At 48.3% G+C, this 18619-nt stretch overlaps 1 protein-coding gene across 1 annotated transcript in view; it reads left to right on the top strand.

The window, feature by feature from the left end:
- The first annotated feature begins 216 nt into the window (after positions 1-216).
- The window catches only part of AK8 (adenylate kinase 8), a 181588-nt gene continuing 163185 nt past the window's right edge, over positions 217-18619 (top strand). Inside the window, exons 1-2 of the mRNA XM_040324427.1 lie at positions 217-427; positions 7066-7150. Coding sequence (XP_040180361.1) covers positions 344-427; positions 7066-7150 — 169 coding nt within the window. The 5' untranslated portion in view covers positions 217-343. The remainder of the gene's footprint in view (positions 428-7065; positions 7151-18619) is intronic.

Below are 18619 nucleotides of genomic sequence, written 5' to 3'. Positions count from 1 at the left end.
TCTGGTTCTGAGGGCTTTAGGAACGGAAATCGGATAGAGTTAGGAACGACATGTACTAAGTATCCCTATGAGTTCTCCTCTGAGTGTATATTGTGCGATGTATGTACAGCCGCATCATGATAAGAACATGCAGGTTTCAGCACCGAACACTGCCCACGCAGCGACCTAACCATTGCAGCCTACTGCGCATGCGCGGCTTTGGAACGCAGACGTTTGTCGAGGTGTGATGTCGTCATGAGAGTCCGTGGAAACGCTGGTCGCCTGGAAACCGGGGAGCTGGTTGTGTTGCTAAGGAGCGCTACTGCCGCCTGTCCGGGGAACCTGAGGCCTGCAGATTGGAGACATGGACGCCACTACGAAGCCCCTGAGAATCCCCCCGAACATGGCTGTGTATGCAGAGGAGCACAACGTCTTCGATATCATCCAGGTGAGGGAACTACAACTCCCAGCCAACCACACCTCAGGGGACTCCTCTAATGTAATGTTTCTCAAGGCGCCACAACAGGTCATGTTTTCAGGCTTTCCATTACTCTGCACAGGTGATTAGTAATTACCACAGCTGTTTCATCTGAGGGAAATCCTGAAAACGTGACCTGTTGGGGCGCCTTGAGAAACACTGCTCTAATGTTTGGTAAAGTTTTCACTCACACAGAGTTCTAGGAGAAGATTCTGTAATTCTCAGATTGGGGCCTCCTATGGCTGTGTCCATTAGGGGAGGGGCACTTCCTGTGTCCATGACAGTGTTGTCACCGAGACAGGAAGTGAGGGGAAGTTGTCACCGAGACAGGAAGTGAGGGGAAGTTGTCACCGAGACAGGAAGTGAGGGGAAGTTGTCACCGAGACAGGAAGTGAGGGGAAGTTGTCACTGAGACAGGAAGTGAGGGGAAGTTGTTCTAAGAAGCAGCTTTAGTCAGAAAAAGCAGAAACTCTGTCATTGTTTTATTGCCATCCTTGTCCCCAGTCCTCACTTCTTCTCTTCACTCCTTCTTGCTCCTCACTTCTCCCTCTCCCTCCCCCTTCTCTCCCCACCTTTCCCCCTCTCCCCTCCCCACCTTTCCCCCTCCCCACTTTTCCCCCTCTCCCCCGCTATTTAATAGAGAGGAGTTTGTGATGGGGGTCAGTTATTGAGGAGTTTGTGTTGGGGGGCTTTATGATGGGGATGATCTGTTATGGGGGCTTTTTGATGGAGAGGAGTTTGTGGTGAGGGGTCTGTTATTGGGGGCTTTGTGATATAGAGGAGTTTGTGTTGGGGGGCTTTGTGATGGGGGTCAGTTATTGGGTGTTCCGTGATGAGGGGGATCTGTGTTGGGGAGGTGTTCCATGATGAGGGGGATCTGTGTTGGGGGGGGGGGGGTGTTCCGTGATGAGGGGGATCTGTGTTGGGGAGGTGTTCCATGATGAGGGGGATCTGTGTTGGGGAGGTGTTCCGTGATGAGGGGGATCTGTGTTGGGGAGGTGTTCCGTGATGAGGGGGATCTGTGTTGGGGAGGTGTTCCGTGATGAGGGGGATCTGTGTTGGGGAGGTGTTCCGTGATGAGGGGGATCTGTGTTGGGGAGGTGTTCCGTGATGAGGGGGATCTGTGTTGGGGAGGTGTTCCGTGATGAGGGGGATCTGTGTTGGGGAGGGGTTCCGTGATGAGGGGATCTGTGATGGGGAGGTGTTCCGTGATGAGGGGGATCTGTGTTGGGAAGGGGTTCTGTGATGAGGGGGATCTGTGTTGGGGAGGTGTTCCGTGATGAGGGGGATCTGTGTTGGGGAGGTGTTCTGTGATGAGGGGGATCTGTGTTGGGGAGGGGTTCTGTGATGAGGGGGATCTGTGTTGGGGAGGTGTTCCGTGATGAGGGGGATCTGTGATGGGGAGGTGTTCCGTGATGAGGGGATCTGTGATGGGGAGGTGTTCCGTGATGAGGGGGATCTGTGTTGGGAAGGGGTTCTGTGATGAGGGGGATCTGTGTTGGGGAGGTGTTCCGTGATGAGGGGGATCTGTGTTGGGGAGGTGTTCTGTGATGAGGGGGATCTGTGTTGGGGAGGGGTTCTGTGATGAGGGGGATCTGTGTTGGGGAGGTGTTCCGTGATGAGGGGGATCTGTGATGGGGAGGTGTTCCGTGATGAGGGGGATCTGTGTTGGGGAGGGGTTCTGTGATGAGGGGGATCTGTGATGGGGAGGTGTTCCGTGATGAGGGGGATCTGTGTTGGGGAGGGGTTCTGTGATAAGGGGGATCTGTGTTGGGGAGGTGTTCCGTGATGAGGGGGATCTGTGTTGGGGAGGTGTTCTGTGATGAGGGGGATCTGTGTTGGGGAGGGGTTCTGTGATGAGGGGGATCTGTGTTGGGGAGGTGTTCCGTGATGAGGGGGATCTGTGATGGGGAGGTGTTCCGTGATGAGAGGGATCTGTGTTGGGGAGGGGTTCTGTAATGAGGGGGATCTGTGTTGGGGAGGTGTTCCGTGATGAGGGGGATCTGTGATGGGGAGGTGTTCCGTGATGAGGGGGATCTGTGTTGGGGAGGGGTTCTGTGATGAGGGGGATCTGTGTTGGGGAGGTGTTCCGTGATGAGGGGGATCTGTGTTGGGGAGGTGTTCCGTGATGAGGGGGATCTGTGTTGGGGAGGGGTTCTGTGATGAGGGGGATCTGTGTTGGGGAGGTGTTGGGGAGGTGTTCCGTGATGAGGGGGATCTGTGTTGGGGAGGTGTTCCGTGATGAGGGGGATCTGTGTTGGGGAGGTGTTCCGTGATGAGGGGGATCTGTGTTGGGGAGGTGTTCCGTGATGAGGGGGATCTGTGTTGGGGAGGTGTTCCGTGATGAGGGGGATCTGTGTTGGGGAGGTGTTCCGTGATGAGGGGGATCTGTGTTGGGGAGGGGTTCCGTGATGAGGGGGATCTGTGATGGGGAGGGGTTCCGTGATGAGGGGGATCTGTGTTGGGAAGGGGTTCTGTGATGAGGGGGATCTGTGTTGGGGAGGTGTTCCGTGATGAGGGGGATCTGTGTTGGGGAGGTGTTCTGTGATGAGGGGGATCTGTGTTGGGGAGGGGTTCTGTGATGAGGGGGATCTGTGTTGGGGAGGTGTTCCGTGATGAGGGGGATCTGTGTTGGGGAGGGGTTCTGTGATGAGGGGGATCTGTGTTGGGGAGGGGTTCTGTGATGAGGGGGATCTGTGATGGGGAGGTGTTCCGTGATGAGGGGGATCTGTGTTGGGGAGGGGTTCTGTGATAAGGGGGATCTGTGTTGGGGAGGTGTTCCGTGATGAGGGGGATCTGTGTTGGGGAGGTGTTCTGTGATGAGGGGGATCTGTGTTGGGGAGGGGTTCTGTGATGAGGGGGATCTGTGTTGGGGAGGTGTTCCGTGATGAGGGGGATCTGTGATGGGGAGGTGTTCCGTGATGAGAGGGATCTGTGTTGGGGAGGGGTTCCGTGATGAGGGGGATCTGTGTTGGGGAGGTGTTCCGTGATGAGGGGGATCTGTGATGGGGAGGTGTTCCGTGATGAGGGGGATCTGTGTTGGGGAGGGGTTCTGTGATGAGGGGGATCTGTGTTGGGGAGGTGTTCCGTGATGAGGGGGATCTGTGTTGGGGAGGGGTTCTGTGATGAGGGGGATCTGTGTTGGGGAGGTGTTGGGGAGGTGTTCCGTGATGAGGGGGATCTGTGTTGGGGAGGTGTTCCGTGATGAGGGGGATCTGTGTTGGGGAGGTGTTCCGTGATGAGGGGGATCTGTGTTGGGGAGGTGTTCCGTGATGAGGGGGATCTGTGTTGGGGAGGTGTTCCGTGATGAGGGGGATCTGTGTTGGGGAGGTGTTCCGTGATGAGGGGGATCTGTGTTGGGGAGGTGTTCCGTGATGAGGGGGATCTGTGTTGGGGAGGGGTTCCGTGATGAGGGGGATCTGTGATGGGGAGGGGTTCCGTGATGAGGGGGATCTGTGTTGGGAAGGGGTTCTGTGATGAGGGGGATCTGTGTTGGGGAGGTGTTCCGTGATGAGGGGGATCTGTGTTGGGGAGGTGTTCTGTGATGAGGGGGATCTGTGTTGGGGAGCGGTTCTGTGATGAGGGGGATCTGTGTTGGGGAGGTGTTCCGTGATGAGGGGGATCTGTGATGGGGAGGTGTTCCATGATGAGGGGGATCTGTGTTGGGGAGGGGTTCCGTGATGAGGGGGATCTGTGATGGGGAGGTGTTCCGTGATGAGGGGGATCTGTGTTGGGGAGGGGTTCCGTGATAAGGGGGATCTGTGTTGGGGAGGTGTTCCGTGATGAGGGGGATCTGTGTTGGGGAGGTGTTCTGTGATGAGGGGGATCTGTGTTGGGGAGGGGTTCTGTGATGAGGGGGATCTGTGTTGGGGAGGTGTTCCGTGATGAGGGGGATCTGTGATGGGGAGGTGTTCCGTGATGAGAGGGATCTGTGTTGGGGAGGGGTTCTGTGATGAGGGGGATCTGTGTTGGGGAGGTGTTCCGTGATGAGGGGGATCTGTGATGGGGAGGTGTTCCGTGATGAGGGGGATCTGTGTTGGGGAGGGGTTCTGTGATGAGGGGGATCTGTGTTGGGGAGGTGTTCCGTGATGAGGGGGATCTGTGTTGGGGAGGGGTTCTGTGATGAGGGGGATCTGTGTTGGGGAGGTGTTGGGGAGGTGTTCCGTGATGAGGGGGATCTGTGTTGGGGAGGTGTTCCGTGATGAGGGGGATCTGTGTTGGGGAGGTGTTCCGTGATGAGGGGGATCTGTGTTGGGGAGGTGTTCCGTGATGAGGGGGATCTGTGTTGGGGAGGTGTTCCGTGATGAGGGGGATCTGTGTTGGGGAGGTGTTCCGTGATGAGGGGGATCTGTGTTGGGGAGGTGTTCCGTGATGAGGGGGATCTGTGTTGGGGAGGGGTTCCGTGATGAGGGGGATCTGTGATGGGGAGGGGTTCCGTGATGAGGGGGATCTGTGTTGGGAAGGGGTTCTGTGATGAGGGGGATCTGTGTTGGGGAGGTGTTCCGTGATGAGGGGGATCTGTGTTGGGGAGGTGTTCTGTGATGAGGGGGATCTGTGTTGGGGAGCGGTTCTGTGATGAGGGGGATCTGTGTTGGGGAGGTGTTCCGTGATGAGGGGGATCTGTGATGGGGAGGTGTTCCATGATGAGGGGGATCTGTGTTGGGGAGGGGTTCCGTGATGAGGGGGATCTGTGATGGGGAGGTGTTCCGTGATGAGGGGGATCTGTGTTGGGGAGGGGTTCCGTGATAAGGGGGATCTGTGTTGGGGAGGTGTTCCGTGATGAGGGGGATCTGTGTTGGGGAGGTGTTCTGTGATGAGGGGGATCTGTGTTGGGGAGGGGTTCTGTGATGAGGGGGATCTGTGTTGGGGAGGTGTTCCGTGATGAGGGGGATCTGTGATGGGGAGGTGTTCCGTGATGAGGGGGATCTGTGTTGGGGAGGGGTTCTGTGATGAGGGGGATCTGTGTTGGGGAGGTGTTCCGTGATGAGGGGGATCTGTGATGGGGAGGTGTTCCGTGATGAGGGGGATCTGTGTTGGGGAGGGGTTCTGTGATGAGGGGGATCTGTGTTGGGGAGGTGTTCCGTGATGAGGGGGATCTGTGTTGGGGAGGGGTTCTGTGATGAGGGGGATCTGTGTTGGGGAGGTGTTGGGGAGGTGTTCCGTGATGAGGGGGATCTGTGTTGGAGAGGTGTTCCGTGATGAGGGGGATGTGTGTTGGGGGGGTGTTCCGTGATGAGGGGGATTTGTGTTGGGGAGGGGTTCTGTGATGAGGGGGATCTGTGTTGGGGAGGTGTTCCGTGATGAGGGGAGTCTGTGATGGGGAGGGGTTCCGTGATGAGGGGGGTCTGTGTTGGGGAGGTGTTGGGGAGGTGTTCCGTGATGAGGGGGATCTGTGTTGGAGAGGTGTTCCGTGATGAGGGGGATGTGTGTTGGGGGGGTGTTCCGTGATGAGGGGGATTTGTGTTGGGGAGGGGTTCTGTGATGAGGGGGATCTGTGTTGGGGAGGGGTTCCGTGATGAGGGGAGTCTGTGATGGGGAGGGGTTCCGTGATGAGGGGGGTCTGTGTTGGGGAGGTGTTCCGTGATGAGGGGGATCTGTGTTGGGGAGGGGTTCCGTGATGAGGGGAGTCTGTGATGGGGAGGGGTTCCGTGATGAGGGGAGTCTGTGATGGGGAGGGGTTCCGTGATGAGGGGAGTCTGTGATGGGGAGGGGTTCCGTGATGAGGGGAGTCTGTGATGGGGAGGGGTTCCGTGATGAGGGGAGTCTGTGATGGGGAGGGGTTCCGTGATGAGGGGAGTCTGTGAAATACTAATAAGTTTATGTTGATAAAAATTGTTCTTTATTTAAAATATTGTATTGTTCCTGTTTTTTTTGCACTTCAAATAAGATGTGTGCATAGGTTCATATTTATTTAAACTATAGTCCGGCCCCCCAACAGTCTGAGGGACTGTGACCTGGCCCCCTGTTTAAAAAGTTTGAGGACCCCTGGTGTAGGCTCTATCATATCTATAATAAATAAATAATAAATTGTGGGTTTCTTTTTACCAGGATTTTATATGTGTGAGTGGTTGATTTATGAGAACAGATCTTGGATCCATATGAAAACACCAAGAAAAAAAAAGGATTGCACATGTGACTATGACTAGCCACTCATCTGGTTCTGGAGCATAAAGTTGCTGGAATCCCTCCCCGGGAGTAATCTGCCAGGTTTGGGGGTTCCCCTCTGATAGCAACTTCTGTGTGAATGAATCCTGAAAATAACAGATGCAGGCTTCATTCATAAACTCAAGTAAGATGGTTAGTGTTTATATGCAAATTGAAGGATAACTTCATAATTACTCCTCTAAAATAAACATCCTTCACCAGGGAAGTAAATAAAGGCTGTTCGTATTCACCTTAATAATGAAGGTCCTAATTCATGTGCTGAAATGTACTCGGCACCCAGGACAATAATGATTTTCAAGAGGTCATAAAGCCCAATTGGTCCTGATATTGTGTGTATTTCACTTTGGCAGAGGCCTCACATTGTCAGCACTTTTGGGAAGGGATCGAAGTGAGCGATTCTATGTACTGCTGTCTCTATAATTATGGCAAATAATATTTTTCAGAAAATGGTGCAAAAGCTCCTCATTGACAGACCAGAAGATCCCATCCAGTATATGATTGACCACTTGCGGAAGGATAATGATGACGGTAAGCCACCCTGTGTTGTGCACTATAGTGTATTTTCAGTGACCACATATTGGCCCAGATTCAAAGAGCAATTGCGCCTGCATAACCATAGTTACGCAGCGCAATTGCTTACTTGCCCCGGCGTAACGAGTTCTCCTGATTCAGAGAGCTCGTTACGCCGACTACAGCATAAGATATGCGTGGCATAAGGCTCTTATGCCCGCATATCTTAGGCTGCATTCTTGCGATGGCCGCTAGGTGGCGTTCCCGTTGTGCTCAGCGTATAGTATGCAAATTGCATACTAGTGCCGATTCACAACGTTACGCGAGCCCTGCGTACGCAGTTTACGTCGTTTGCGTACAGCGGTTTTCGCATAAGACTGCCCCTGCTATTAGCAGGGGCAGCCAATGTTACGTATACCCGTCGTTCCCGCGTCGCGAAATTTGAACTTTACGTAGTTTGCGTAAGTGATTCGTGAATGGCGCTGGACGCCATTCGCGTTCACTTTGAAGCAAATGAGGTCCTTGCGACGTCATTTGCCGCAATGCACGTCGGGAAAGTTTCCAGACGGAACATGTGCTCTACGATCAGCGCGGGAACGCGCCTAATTTAAATGATTCCCGCCCCCTACGGGATCATTTAAATTGCGCGCGCTTACGCCGGGCATTTTGCCGGAGCGCCCACGCAATTTACAGAGCTACTGCTCCGTGAATCGCAGGTAGCGCAGAAAATTTGCGGGGGCGCAGGGCAAAAACGGTGCCCTGCGCCTACGTAAAAAATGCGCATATCTTACTGAATCTACCCCATTATGTTATTATTGGAACATTGACCTTAAAGCGGAGTTCCACCCATTTAAAAGTCAGTAGCTAAAAAAAGTGTAGCTGCTGATTTTTAACAAACAAACACTTACCTGTCCCACGGTCCAGCCACGCGGCCGCCCGAAGTCTCGCTTCTCTCCCTCGCCTCTCTGCGGCGCCAGCATTGCATGTGGGCCAATGCAATATTCCTAACGCACACGTTCCTGCAGAACTGGCTGTATTTTTAATTGGGTGCTGAAGCGACCACCGGCTGGAACCGTACACAGTCACAGACAGTAATGTCACCAGCACACCAGGATATGCAAAAAATGGGTTTAAACCTTCCGTTTTTTTCACCTTAATGCATCCTATGGGCCCAGGGGCGGGGCCGAGTGATACACTTCGCGGCTATGGCCGCCACTGTCTTACACAGGAGCGCGCCCGCAAGCTAACCCCCTTGGGAGAGTGCTTCCCAAAAGGGGGGTTAGCTTTTGCGGGGAGGAGCCGAGAGACCCCAGAAGACGAGGACTGGGCCACTCTGTGCAAAATGAACTGCACAGAGGAGGTAAGTATGATATGTTTGTTATTTAAATATATATATTTTTTTAAACTTTTCAACCCTTTTAATCAGTGATCACATAGTTACAGCATTGCAAGTGTGGGCTGTGACTTCACAGTTTAGCGCGCACTGCGCATGCGCGAGCCACGCTGTCCGATATGAATGGCCGGACAATTTGCTGGGACCTGTGATGTGTCCCAGAAGATTGCAGGGAGGGAGGGGGAGATGTGAACTTCTGCTAGGCGCCGCAGCGACAGGAGAGGAAGTGGGAGCTGGGTACCTATGAAAACTAGGTACCCACTCTCCCCTCAAAAAAATGACATGCCAAATGTGACAGGGGGTCACAAGTACTTAAAGGCGAAAGTTCCACTTTTTTTGTAAACCCTTACACATACCCAGTGGGGTGACTGGCCTTAGGTGATACACAGAGATAAAAAATTCCTCTTCCATAAGTTGTTCCTGTTTATCTGCAGCCCTCTTTTATCCACAGCTGTTCAGAGTATACAGTTTACACAGTATTTCTGATCATCAGGGTGGAAATCTGATGTCACACACTGCACAATATAGAGCTGAGTGTAATCTGAGACCTGAGTGGAGGGAATGGACACAACCCCCTCTACACAATCTAATAGAAAAAAACATGCAAAACTTAGGCTGTCAATCACCTGCTCCCCATCCCCCTCAAGTACTTGGAGTTGGCACAACCTGTCAGAAATTATTCATGCAGATGTCAGAGGAACAAGACTGCAGACATGTGCTTTGGATTGAGGCACACTATACACACTATAGAAGGAAATGCTTCGCTCATTTTTCATGTTAGAGGTTTACAACCACTTTACAGCGTAACCAACATCTGCAATACTTCCTTTTGCTTCAATGGTCCGAGGTCCGTCAGCACCAGCATCTTCTCAGTTTTTCTGGGTGTGGACTTTTTTTTTTTTGGCTAGTAATGGCGACAATCAGCGATCTTTTGTGGGACTGTGACAGACAAATCTGACACTGAGTGACACTTTTTGGGGACCAGTGACACCAATACAGTGATCAGTGCTAAAAAAAATGCACTGTCACTGTATAAATGACACTGGTGGGGAACGGGTTAACAACGGGCGATCAAGGGGTTAAATGTCCTCCTGTGTTTTCTAACTGTGGGGGGAGTGGATGCACTGGATGAAAATAGAGATTGGCCAGTTCAGGATGTACATTCATCCCAGCACATTGAGCTGCGCATGTGCAGCTTAGTGTACATTTCACAGACACTGTAACTGCAAATAGGCAGGTAAGTATATTTTATTAAAGAAGAGGCAATGCATGTATCTTTTGCAATAAAGATTGGACGATTCATAGCAGCGCAGTGCTGCTGTCGATCAAATCAATGGGGCAGATTCAGGTACCTGCGCGCCTAGTTACGGCGGCGCAGCGTATTGTATTTACGCTACGTCGACTCAACTTACAGGAGCAAGTGCAGTATTCACAAAGCACTTGCTCCGTAAGTTGCGGGGGCGTAGCGTAAATGGGGCCGGCGTAAGCCCGCGTAATTCAAATGTGGAAGGGGAAGTTTTATGCTAATGTGTTATGACCTGACGTGATTGACGTGTTTTACGGCATGCGCCGTCCGTGTACATATCCCAGTGTGCATTGCTCTCAAGTACGGCGCAACGACGTATTGGTTTCGAAGCGGGAACGACGTCCATACTTAACATTGGCTGCGCCACCTAATAGCAGGAGCAACGTTACGCCGAAAACACTTACGCAAACGACGTAAAAGACTACCACCGGGCGCACGTACGTTTGTGAATCGGCGTAACTAGGTAATTTGCATAATCTACGCCGAAAACGACGGGAGCGCCACCTAGCGGCCAGCGTGAGAATGCACCCTAAGATACGACGGCGTAAGAGACTTATGCCAGTCGTATCTTAGGCTAATGTCGGCGTATCTTGCTTTCTGAATACAGAAAGAAGATACGCCGGCGCAGATTTTAATTTACGCGGCGTATCTATAGATACGCCAGCGTAAATTCTCTCTGAATCTACCCCACTGTCATTTAAGCAAATGCTCTAAGAAAATGGGGCCGGCGTAAGCCCACGTAATTCAAATGTGGAAGAGGGGGCGTGTTTTATGCTAATGTGTGATGACCTGACGTGATTGACGTGTTTTACGAACGGCGCATGCGCCGTCATAGGCCTACCCTCGGCGTTTCGTCATAGCCTTCTTTTATAATGTAACTATCAATTATTTATAGCCTACTCCCATTGCTCTGAACAATCTTGAAATTTGTACATTTTCTGTGAAGATCCTCACACATTTACTCCCTTCTGTGACCTGTATTTACTATGCTCTGTGAGTAGCACTGCTGTGCAAGGCTTTTTTTTCAGGGGGAACTTGGTGGAACTCATTTCCACCACCTCTGGCTCAGACCCTTTGGTGCCTGCTCACTACAATCACTTGTAAACACAGAAGTCTGGTTTCTGTGTTTACAAGTGACAGCTCTGAACTCTGTATGTGATGCAATCCTGGTATTTAATGCCCCTTTAAGACCCTCCTACTGTTTTCGTGAAATTTGACTGACCACACCCACTATTTGATGTGATTTGGAGGGTGTGTATAGGGGGAGGGGTTTGTGGGGTTGTGGTTAAGTTCCAGCACCTATTGTTTGAGAAAAAAAGCCCTGCTGCTGTGTCATTTCACAGAGCCTGATTTCTGAACTACAGAGGCGCTGAGAGGAGGAGTTTTAGGAGATGGAGTCAGAACAGGAATCGATGCTTACTGGTAGCAAGGTACCATGGGATATGTCATCCTTGAAAAGGGAAAGTAAACAGTAGGGTTGCACCAATACCATTTTTTTATCATCGACTACGAGTACCGATACTTTTGGTCAAGCACTTGCCGATACGGAGTACCAATACCTTTTGAGGTGCGATTTGAGTCCATGCTCACATCGCACTGAAAAGAATCGCATGCGATTTGAACAGGAATGCTGTGTGATTGCTGTCACAATCACATGGAATTTCCCCCACCGCTCCGCTACCAGTATAGAAGGGGAAGTGCCATCTAGTGCAGCAATGGGCAGTTTATTAAAAATGTTATCACAACTCACACTTAAACGTACATATCTCATCAAATCCAAATCTGCATAGTGTCCCCGCTGATGATAGAAAACCACGGCCGCTGGAGGTGCTCACAGGGCTGGAGGACATCTGTAAGTTGTAAGCCTATAAATCTCCTCTGGCCCTGTGAGGTCCTTAAGTAGCCGTGGTTTTCTATCATCGGCAGGTCTGTACGGAAAAAAACCTTACAGCTTACAGATGGCCCCCCTGCCAGTTGGCAGACGTTTTTCTGTCATGTCAGACCGGCTTCAGTACACACGGGCTAAATGTCGGCTGGTTTCTATAGAAATGACCAATGCCAACTGACAGTCGGGCCGCGTGTAAATCCTGTGGCGGATTTTGAGCTGATGGTTGTACTAACCATCAGATCGAAATCCGCGCGTAATCCATCCGCGGTGACGTGTCGCGCCGTCGCCGCGATGATGACGCGGCGACGTGCGTGACGCTGGAAGATAAAGACTTCCACGCATGCGTCGAATCATTACGACGCATGCGAGGGAGAGGAGCGGACGGATTGATCCGGTGAGTCTGTACAGACCACCGGATCAATCCGCTGGACAGGATTCCAGCGGATAGATTTCTTAGCATGCTAAGAAATTTTTATCCTCTGGAAATCCGTCGGCTGGAATTGTTTCCGTCGATAAATGTCCGCTCGGACGTACACACCACTGGATCTATCCGCTGGAACTGATCTGCGGATAAATCCCAGCGGATAGATCCGGTCGTGTGTACGAGGCCTAACAATAATCACTTTCTTCTCCTGGCAATGACAGCTTCCCAGCAGACAATTGTTCGGCAGCAGGGATTCCCGTCAGCACTGACTGTGTTGATGGGAAAATCAATTTCTTTCCTGCTACCCGTGGTTGCAGGAAAGAAATTTGCACCATCTATGGCCTGCCTAAGGAGAGTACTCTCCACCACAGTGGGAACCAGGCCCTCCACCAGGCCCAACTGGCAGAGTCTGAGTGATGAAACTATAAAAATTTGAGCCACAGTAATGATAATGTGGAAGGCCATTAGTTTTTAATGCAACACACGTTTACGCTTGACATAACACACCTGAATTAAGACACCACGCAAATGTAAATGGACCCTAAACGTTTATATTAGTGTTAAAGCTCAGCCATGACTGGTTCTCTTGAAGTCCTGATCTAGGTTCACTGACTATTTTAATGCATCATATCCATTGATAAGAATGAGAAAACCTTTGCTAGGCTTCCTCCAGGTCTGAGCAATCTAGACTGCCTTATTCCCAAGAAAGAGAGAAGGCCCAGCAGTGATTATTTCCACAATCAGTGTAAATGGGGTTTGAGAAACCGATCGAGATGATGCCTACACATTTATTCACGAACATTCTCCATAGATATCACTCAACGTTCCTCTTATTGACACATAATCCAGGGGGAGCATGGCAAGTCGGAATTCTTTTAGCACATAACAAACCTGGAAATCAAAACAAATCTTCTAGCTTTTGTCGGTAGTTTTTGTGGCGGACTTTAAATCAATAGATATAAAACACGGATGTGCCGGGCACTTTAGCAGTAGACAACACTCAAAGGCTTGCTATCATTTTTAGAGAAAAACATTCTGTTTTCTGCTTAGATTTTATCATTCTTATTTTAAAGGGGAACTATAGTCCTTTAAAATTTATAGAGATATCTGTAGACGTTGGCAGCTTAATGAAAATTATTTTGTGAAGCAGTTAACCCATTGCGGACACTGGAAGCTGGCCCTTAGGCTGTGATGCCCGTAGTCGGTAGGAGGGGCTCCTAATTATGCGGCATGTTTCCTTTCTATTTTTAAGGACTACATGTCCCATGGTTCTTTACATAATAAAGCCAAGCGCATTACAGTGTGTATCAAAATACATATAAATTAAACTAAAACTTAAGTTCATATTATGTATAGGGAATTGGAGGGAGGCTCCGTATGTGTAACTGATTACCAGTCAAGGTTATAAAGTTAAAAAAAAAATTATTACAAAGATAAACAAAGTTCATTTACATATTTATAGAATAAATTATGTTGTGACAACCATGCAATAACTCATATTTTACATTCATTTGTTGCCAATAAAATCTCCAACCATCCACAGTATAATGTATAGAGGCTCTACATGTTTCGCATTTTTTTCGTACTTTCCGCTTCCTCAGGAGCCTTAGGCTGCATTCACACCTTGGCGTACCTAATCGCGGCGTTTTGTCCCGCGAATTGCGGCGACAAATTGCGGCGTTTTGTACCGCGATTTGCGGTGACAAAACGCCGCGATTGTGAATGCAGCTTACCCCCAGGTCCACATCTCCTATGCCGAAAGCCACCTGAAAAAAAGGTCCGGGACTTGTTTTCAGGCGTACGGCGTTCGGCGTGGAGATGTGAACCATCTCCATAGAGGGCAATGTAAAATCACCCCTCCAGCGTCTTAGGGGCTGCTGCGGCGTCGCGCTTCAGGCGTATATACGCCTAGGTGTGAACAGAGCTTTACACAAATATACATTTGTCGGATGGTACATATGGATTTTTGTCACTATAAATAGAACATTATTAGTATTATTTTTCAATGTGGCTATAATCAATACATTTTTTCATATAAAGGCAAGCATCCAATTCATGGAATTCCATTAAGTTCATATTAAACTTCACGCAATAATAAAATAAATGAAATAGACAGCGAAATGTATTCTTATAGTGTCCCAAAAAATGCTCATTCCACAATGAACTTTCTTCTTATAAAGTTCTCTGTGCTCAAATATTATTAACAAAGTTCTGAAGTGCTCTAAAACAAAGTTCAATGCTTCCAAGCATGCGTCGACTTGATTCTGAGCATGCGCGGGTTTTGAACCGATGCTTTTGTGTACTAACCATCGGTTTGGACCTATCGGTCAGCGGTCTATCGGTTCGATTTTTAAAGCAAGTTCTCAAATTTTTGTCCGATGGAAAAAAGACCGATGGTTTGGACCGATGAAACTGAACTTCGGTCCGTTTTCATCGGTTTGGAACAATGGTGTGTACGCGGCCTTACTGTCACAAGGGATGTTTACATTCCTTGTGACAGTAATAAAAGTGATAAAAAAAAATGTAAAAGGACAGTGTAAAAATAAAAACTTTAAATCTACAGAATCTACAGAATATCGGCACCTGATATCGGCCTTAAAGGCAGCTGAAAAACTTGTATCGTATCGGTCCTGAAAAAACAATATCGGTCAACCCCTAGACTACATACAGTACATAAAATAAAGGGTAAAAAACAATGTAGTGTCAATCTACACAATCACAGTAGCACAAAAGAACAATAAAAATTATTCAAAAAGTGTCCATAACAAAATCAAAAAGAATTGTCCATCGTTATTTATGATGGACAATTCTTTTTGATTTTTATTATGGACACTTTTTGAATAACTGTTATCGTTTTTTTTTTTTTGCGCTACTGTGATTGTGTAGATTGACACTGCATTGTTTTTTTACCCTTTATTTTATTGTTTGCATCTTAAGTAGCAGCATGTATATTTAGTTCAATAGCGCAGTGCTTATATGAGAATACATACAGCACATACTTCTACTGATCCAAGCTGGACCAACATAAATATGTAAAAATTGCCATAAGGAAGCTTCAGCTTTACTACATGGGGTCCAGTACCTATCTGGGGTCCAGCACCATCACCCATCCTCTTTCCCCAAACAGGAGCCATAAATAGGTGGTTTCCTGTATGCATTATAAGGTTCAGTTTTCATTTTTAATTGTAGCGTATCCAAAAATGTATAATTACCATAAAAATGTGGGCACCAAAGGACTTTTTGGGTGAGAATAATGAAAACTTGTGAAAGGGCAGATCTTGACCTGTGACATCGCGTCTGGGATGGTTACTTGAAAAAGTGAATAATTTAATGATAGTATTAGATGTAATAAGCAGCTTCTGGGAATGGCGCGTTGCGCTTCATTTTTACACATACATTCTCTTTAAACAATGTCAAACCACAGTAGATCGGTCCAGAAACCTAATAGAATGTACTGGCTGTTGAAAAGTGCAGGGAGCTTGGAGAGCAGATGTTTTCACTTATCAATGTTTAATGTTCTCTGCTCCCCATACAGTTGGCTGTGTTGTTTTAAGCCTCGTAATGATGGCTTTTTGTCAGAAGTGAACTGGGCCTCTCTCCCTGCCTGCGCTAACAACTCCTTGGTTGCTGGCATCCTTGAGTTAGTTAGTTGCTGGATTAGAGCTAATGAATTCTAAACTCAGTGGCAGCTCGGATAAAGGAATAGCAGGTGTGTACACGTGCGGATTGTATTCAGCAGCCAGAGAAATGAGAGGAATAGCAGATGCAGCCAGCGCAAGGCTGAGTATTGGATCTGTTGGGATCTGTGTACTCTTCTGCCTCCCACTGGTTGTTTAATGACACTACAGCAGAGATTTATCCTGATGCTACTGCTGTGAATAATGAAAAAAAGGAATAAAAGGCAAACTTGGCTCAACCTCAATATGAAAAAATGTGCAATGTATGCCTAGATAAATGTATATTATATGGGGGGGATTTGTTGCTATCCCTAAGTGTAATATCGCCCTGTTGCTGAGTCTTGGATAACATTGTAACCCAGTAGTTGGCATCCATCATGGAAAAAAAAGGGGGAAGTTTATGTTTTGTAACCCTTAGGCCTAGTACACACGAGAGGATTTATCCGCGGACCGTTTCCGTGGATAAATCCTCTCGAGGATTTCAGCGGATTTGGATTCGATGGAGTGTACTCACCATAGGATCGAAATCCGCGCCGAAATCCCCTTGCGATGACGTGTCGAGCCGTCGCCGCGATGATGACGCGGCGACGAGCGCCACACTGTCATATAAGGAATTCCACGCATGCGTCGAATCATTACGACGCATGCGGGGGATCCCTTCGGATGGATTGATCCGGTGAGTCTGTACAGACCAGCGGATCAATCCGTTGGGATCGATTCAAGCGGATAGATTTGTAGACATGTCTACAAATTTTTATCTGCTGGAATCGTGAAATTCCCGCGGATAAATATCCGCAGGAATGTACACACCATAGAATCTATCCGCTGAAACCGATCCGCTGAGATTTTTCAGCGGATGGATTCTATGGTGTGTACGGGGCCTAATGTATCAAAAATATAAAATAATGATAAAATGCTTAATTATAAATTTTCAAGGTCTATAGCATATATTCTGTTGAGAATACAAAGGCATATCTAACCCAACACAAATTAGTCAAGAAAAAGGAATAAAATGTGTCAGAATAAAAAAACAAAATTGTTATTACTGTATATAGTCGAGTATAAGCCGACCCGAATATAAGCCGAGGCACCTAATTTTACCACAAAAGAACTGGGAAAACTTGACTTGAGTATAAGCCTAGGATGGGAAATGCAGCAGCTACTGGTAAACAATGCCCATCTGCAGCCTCACTGTGCCCATCTGCAGCCTCACTGTGTCCACCTGTATCATTAGTGCCCATCTGCAACCTCCCTGTGCCCATCTGCAGCCTTCCTGTGCCCATTTGCAGCCCCACTGTGCCCACCTGTATCATCAGTGCCCACCTGTATCATTAATGCCCATCTGCAGCCTCACTGTGCCCATCTGCAGCCTCACTGTGACCACCTGTATCATGAGTGCCCATCTGCAACCTCCCTGTGCCCATCTGCAGCCTTCCTGTGCCCATTTGCAGCCCCACTGTGCCCACCTGTATCATCAGTGCCCACCTGTATCATTATTGCCCATCTGCAGCCTCACTGTGCCCACCTGTATCATGAGTGCCCATCTGCAGCCTCACTGTGCCCATTTGCAACCTCATGTACCTTTTGATTACGGTCTCCCGCTGTGTCATGCAGTCTTAACTGTTCGGCGGCCGTCCACTGAAACAAAGCCCCGCCTCCTCCTCGTCCGTGAACACTGATTCAGTTTCCCAGCATTGTATCAGTATTCCGTCTATCATGGACGAGGAGGAGGCGGGGCTTTGTTACAGTGGATGGCCGCCGAACAGTTAAGACTGCATGACAGACCGCCAGCATAAAAAAATGTGCTGAAAAAGTCGGCTTATACTCGAGTATATATGGTAAATGATGGACTTAGATAAAATTCTATTATGAGGGAACTGTCGGTGCATACATACATGAAAAAAAGGAATAAAAGCCAGACTGATCAATCTCACTATGAAAAAATGTATCCCTAGATAAATGTATATTAAATAGGGGGACCTGTATAATATAGATTTATCTAGGGATACAGTGCATCCGGAAAGCAGCGTTTCACTTTTTCCACATTTTGTTATGTTACAGCCTTTTTCTAAAATGGAATAAATTCATTATTTTCCTAAAAATCCTACAAACAATACCCCATAATGACAACGTGAAAGACGTTTTTAGAATTTATTGCAAATTTATTAAAAATAAAAAACGATAAATACTTATGTATTCACAGCCTTTGCTCAATACTTTGTTGGAGCACCTTTGGCACCAATTACAGCCTCGAGTCTTTTTGAGTATGATGCTACGAGGTTGGCACACCTATTTATGGGCAGTTTCTCCCATTCTTCTTTGCAGGACCTCTCAAGCTCCATCAAGTTGAATGGGGAGCGTTGGTACACAGCCATTTTCAGATTTCTCCAGATCTTTGATGTCACAATGTAGAGTATAAGATTTCCTATCATCTGTGCCCAGTCTTGCTACACAGAGTTAATCCAGCTCTGAGCAATCCTCTTTTATTGTTCAGTGAAAATTAACAGACTTCCAGATAAAACCCTGTCTAAATACAAAGTCCTTCCCTCTCTCCTTGCTTTGAGTGACAGGTTATTTACATATCTAGCTTGGACATGTTTATCATATGTTATGTTATGTTTATCATAATATGAGGTGATCCACAGGTCATTGTATATTACCAGGATGTATTCTGTGGGGGAGGGGTGGATTTCTCACTTTTTATACTATGGATCACCTCATATTATGATATACCCTACATTGTGACATAAAAAAAAAAAATTTGGGTTTACATCCACTTTAAGGTCGTTGTCCTGTTGG

This window comes from Rana temporaria, chromosome 9, assembly GCF_905171775.1.
Source record: "Rana temporaria chromosome 9, aRanTem1.1, whole genome shotgun sequence".
Lineage (NCBI taxonomy): Eukaryota > Metazoa > Chordata > Amphibia > Anura > Ranidae > Rana > Rana temporaria.
The sequence above is the reverse complement of the archived record's forward strand: the minus strand, read 5'-3'. Positions and strand labels throughout refer to the sequence as shown.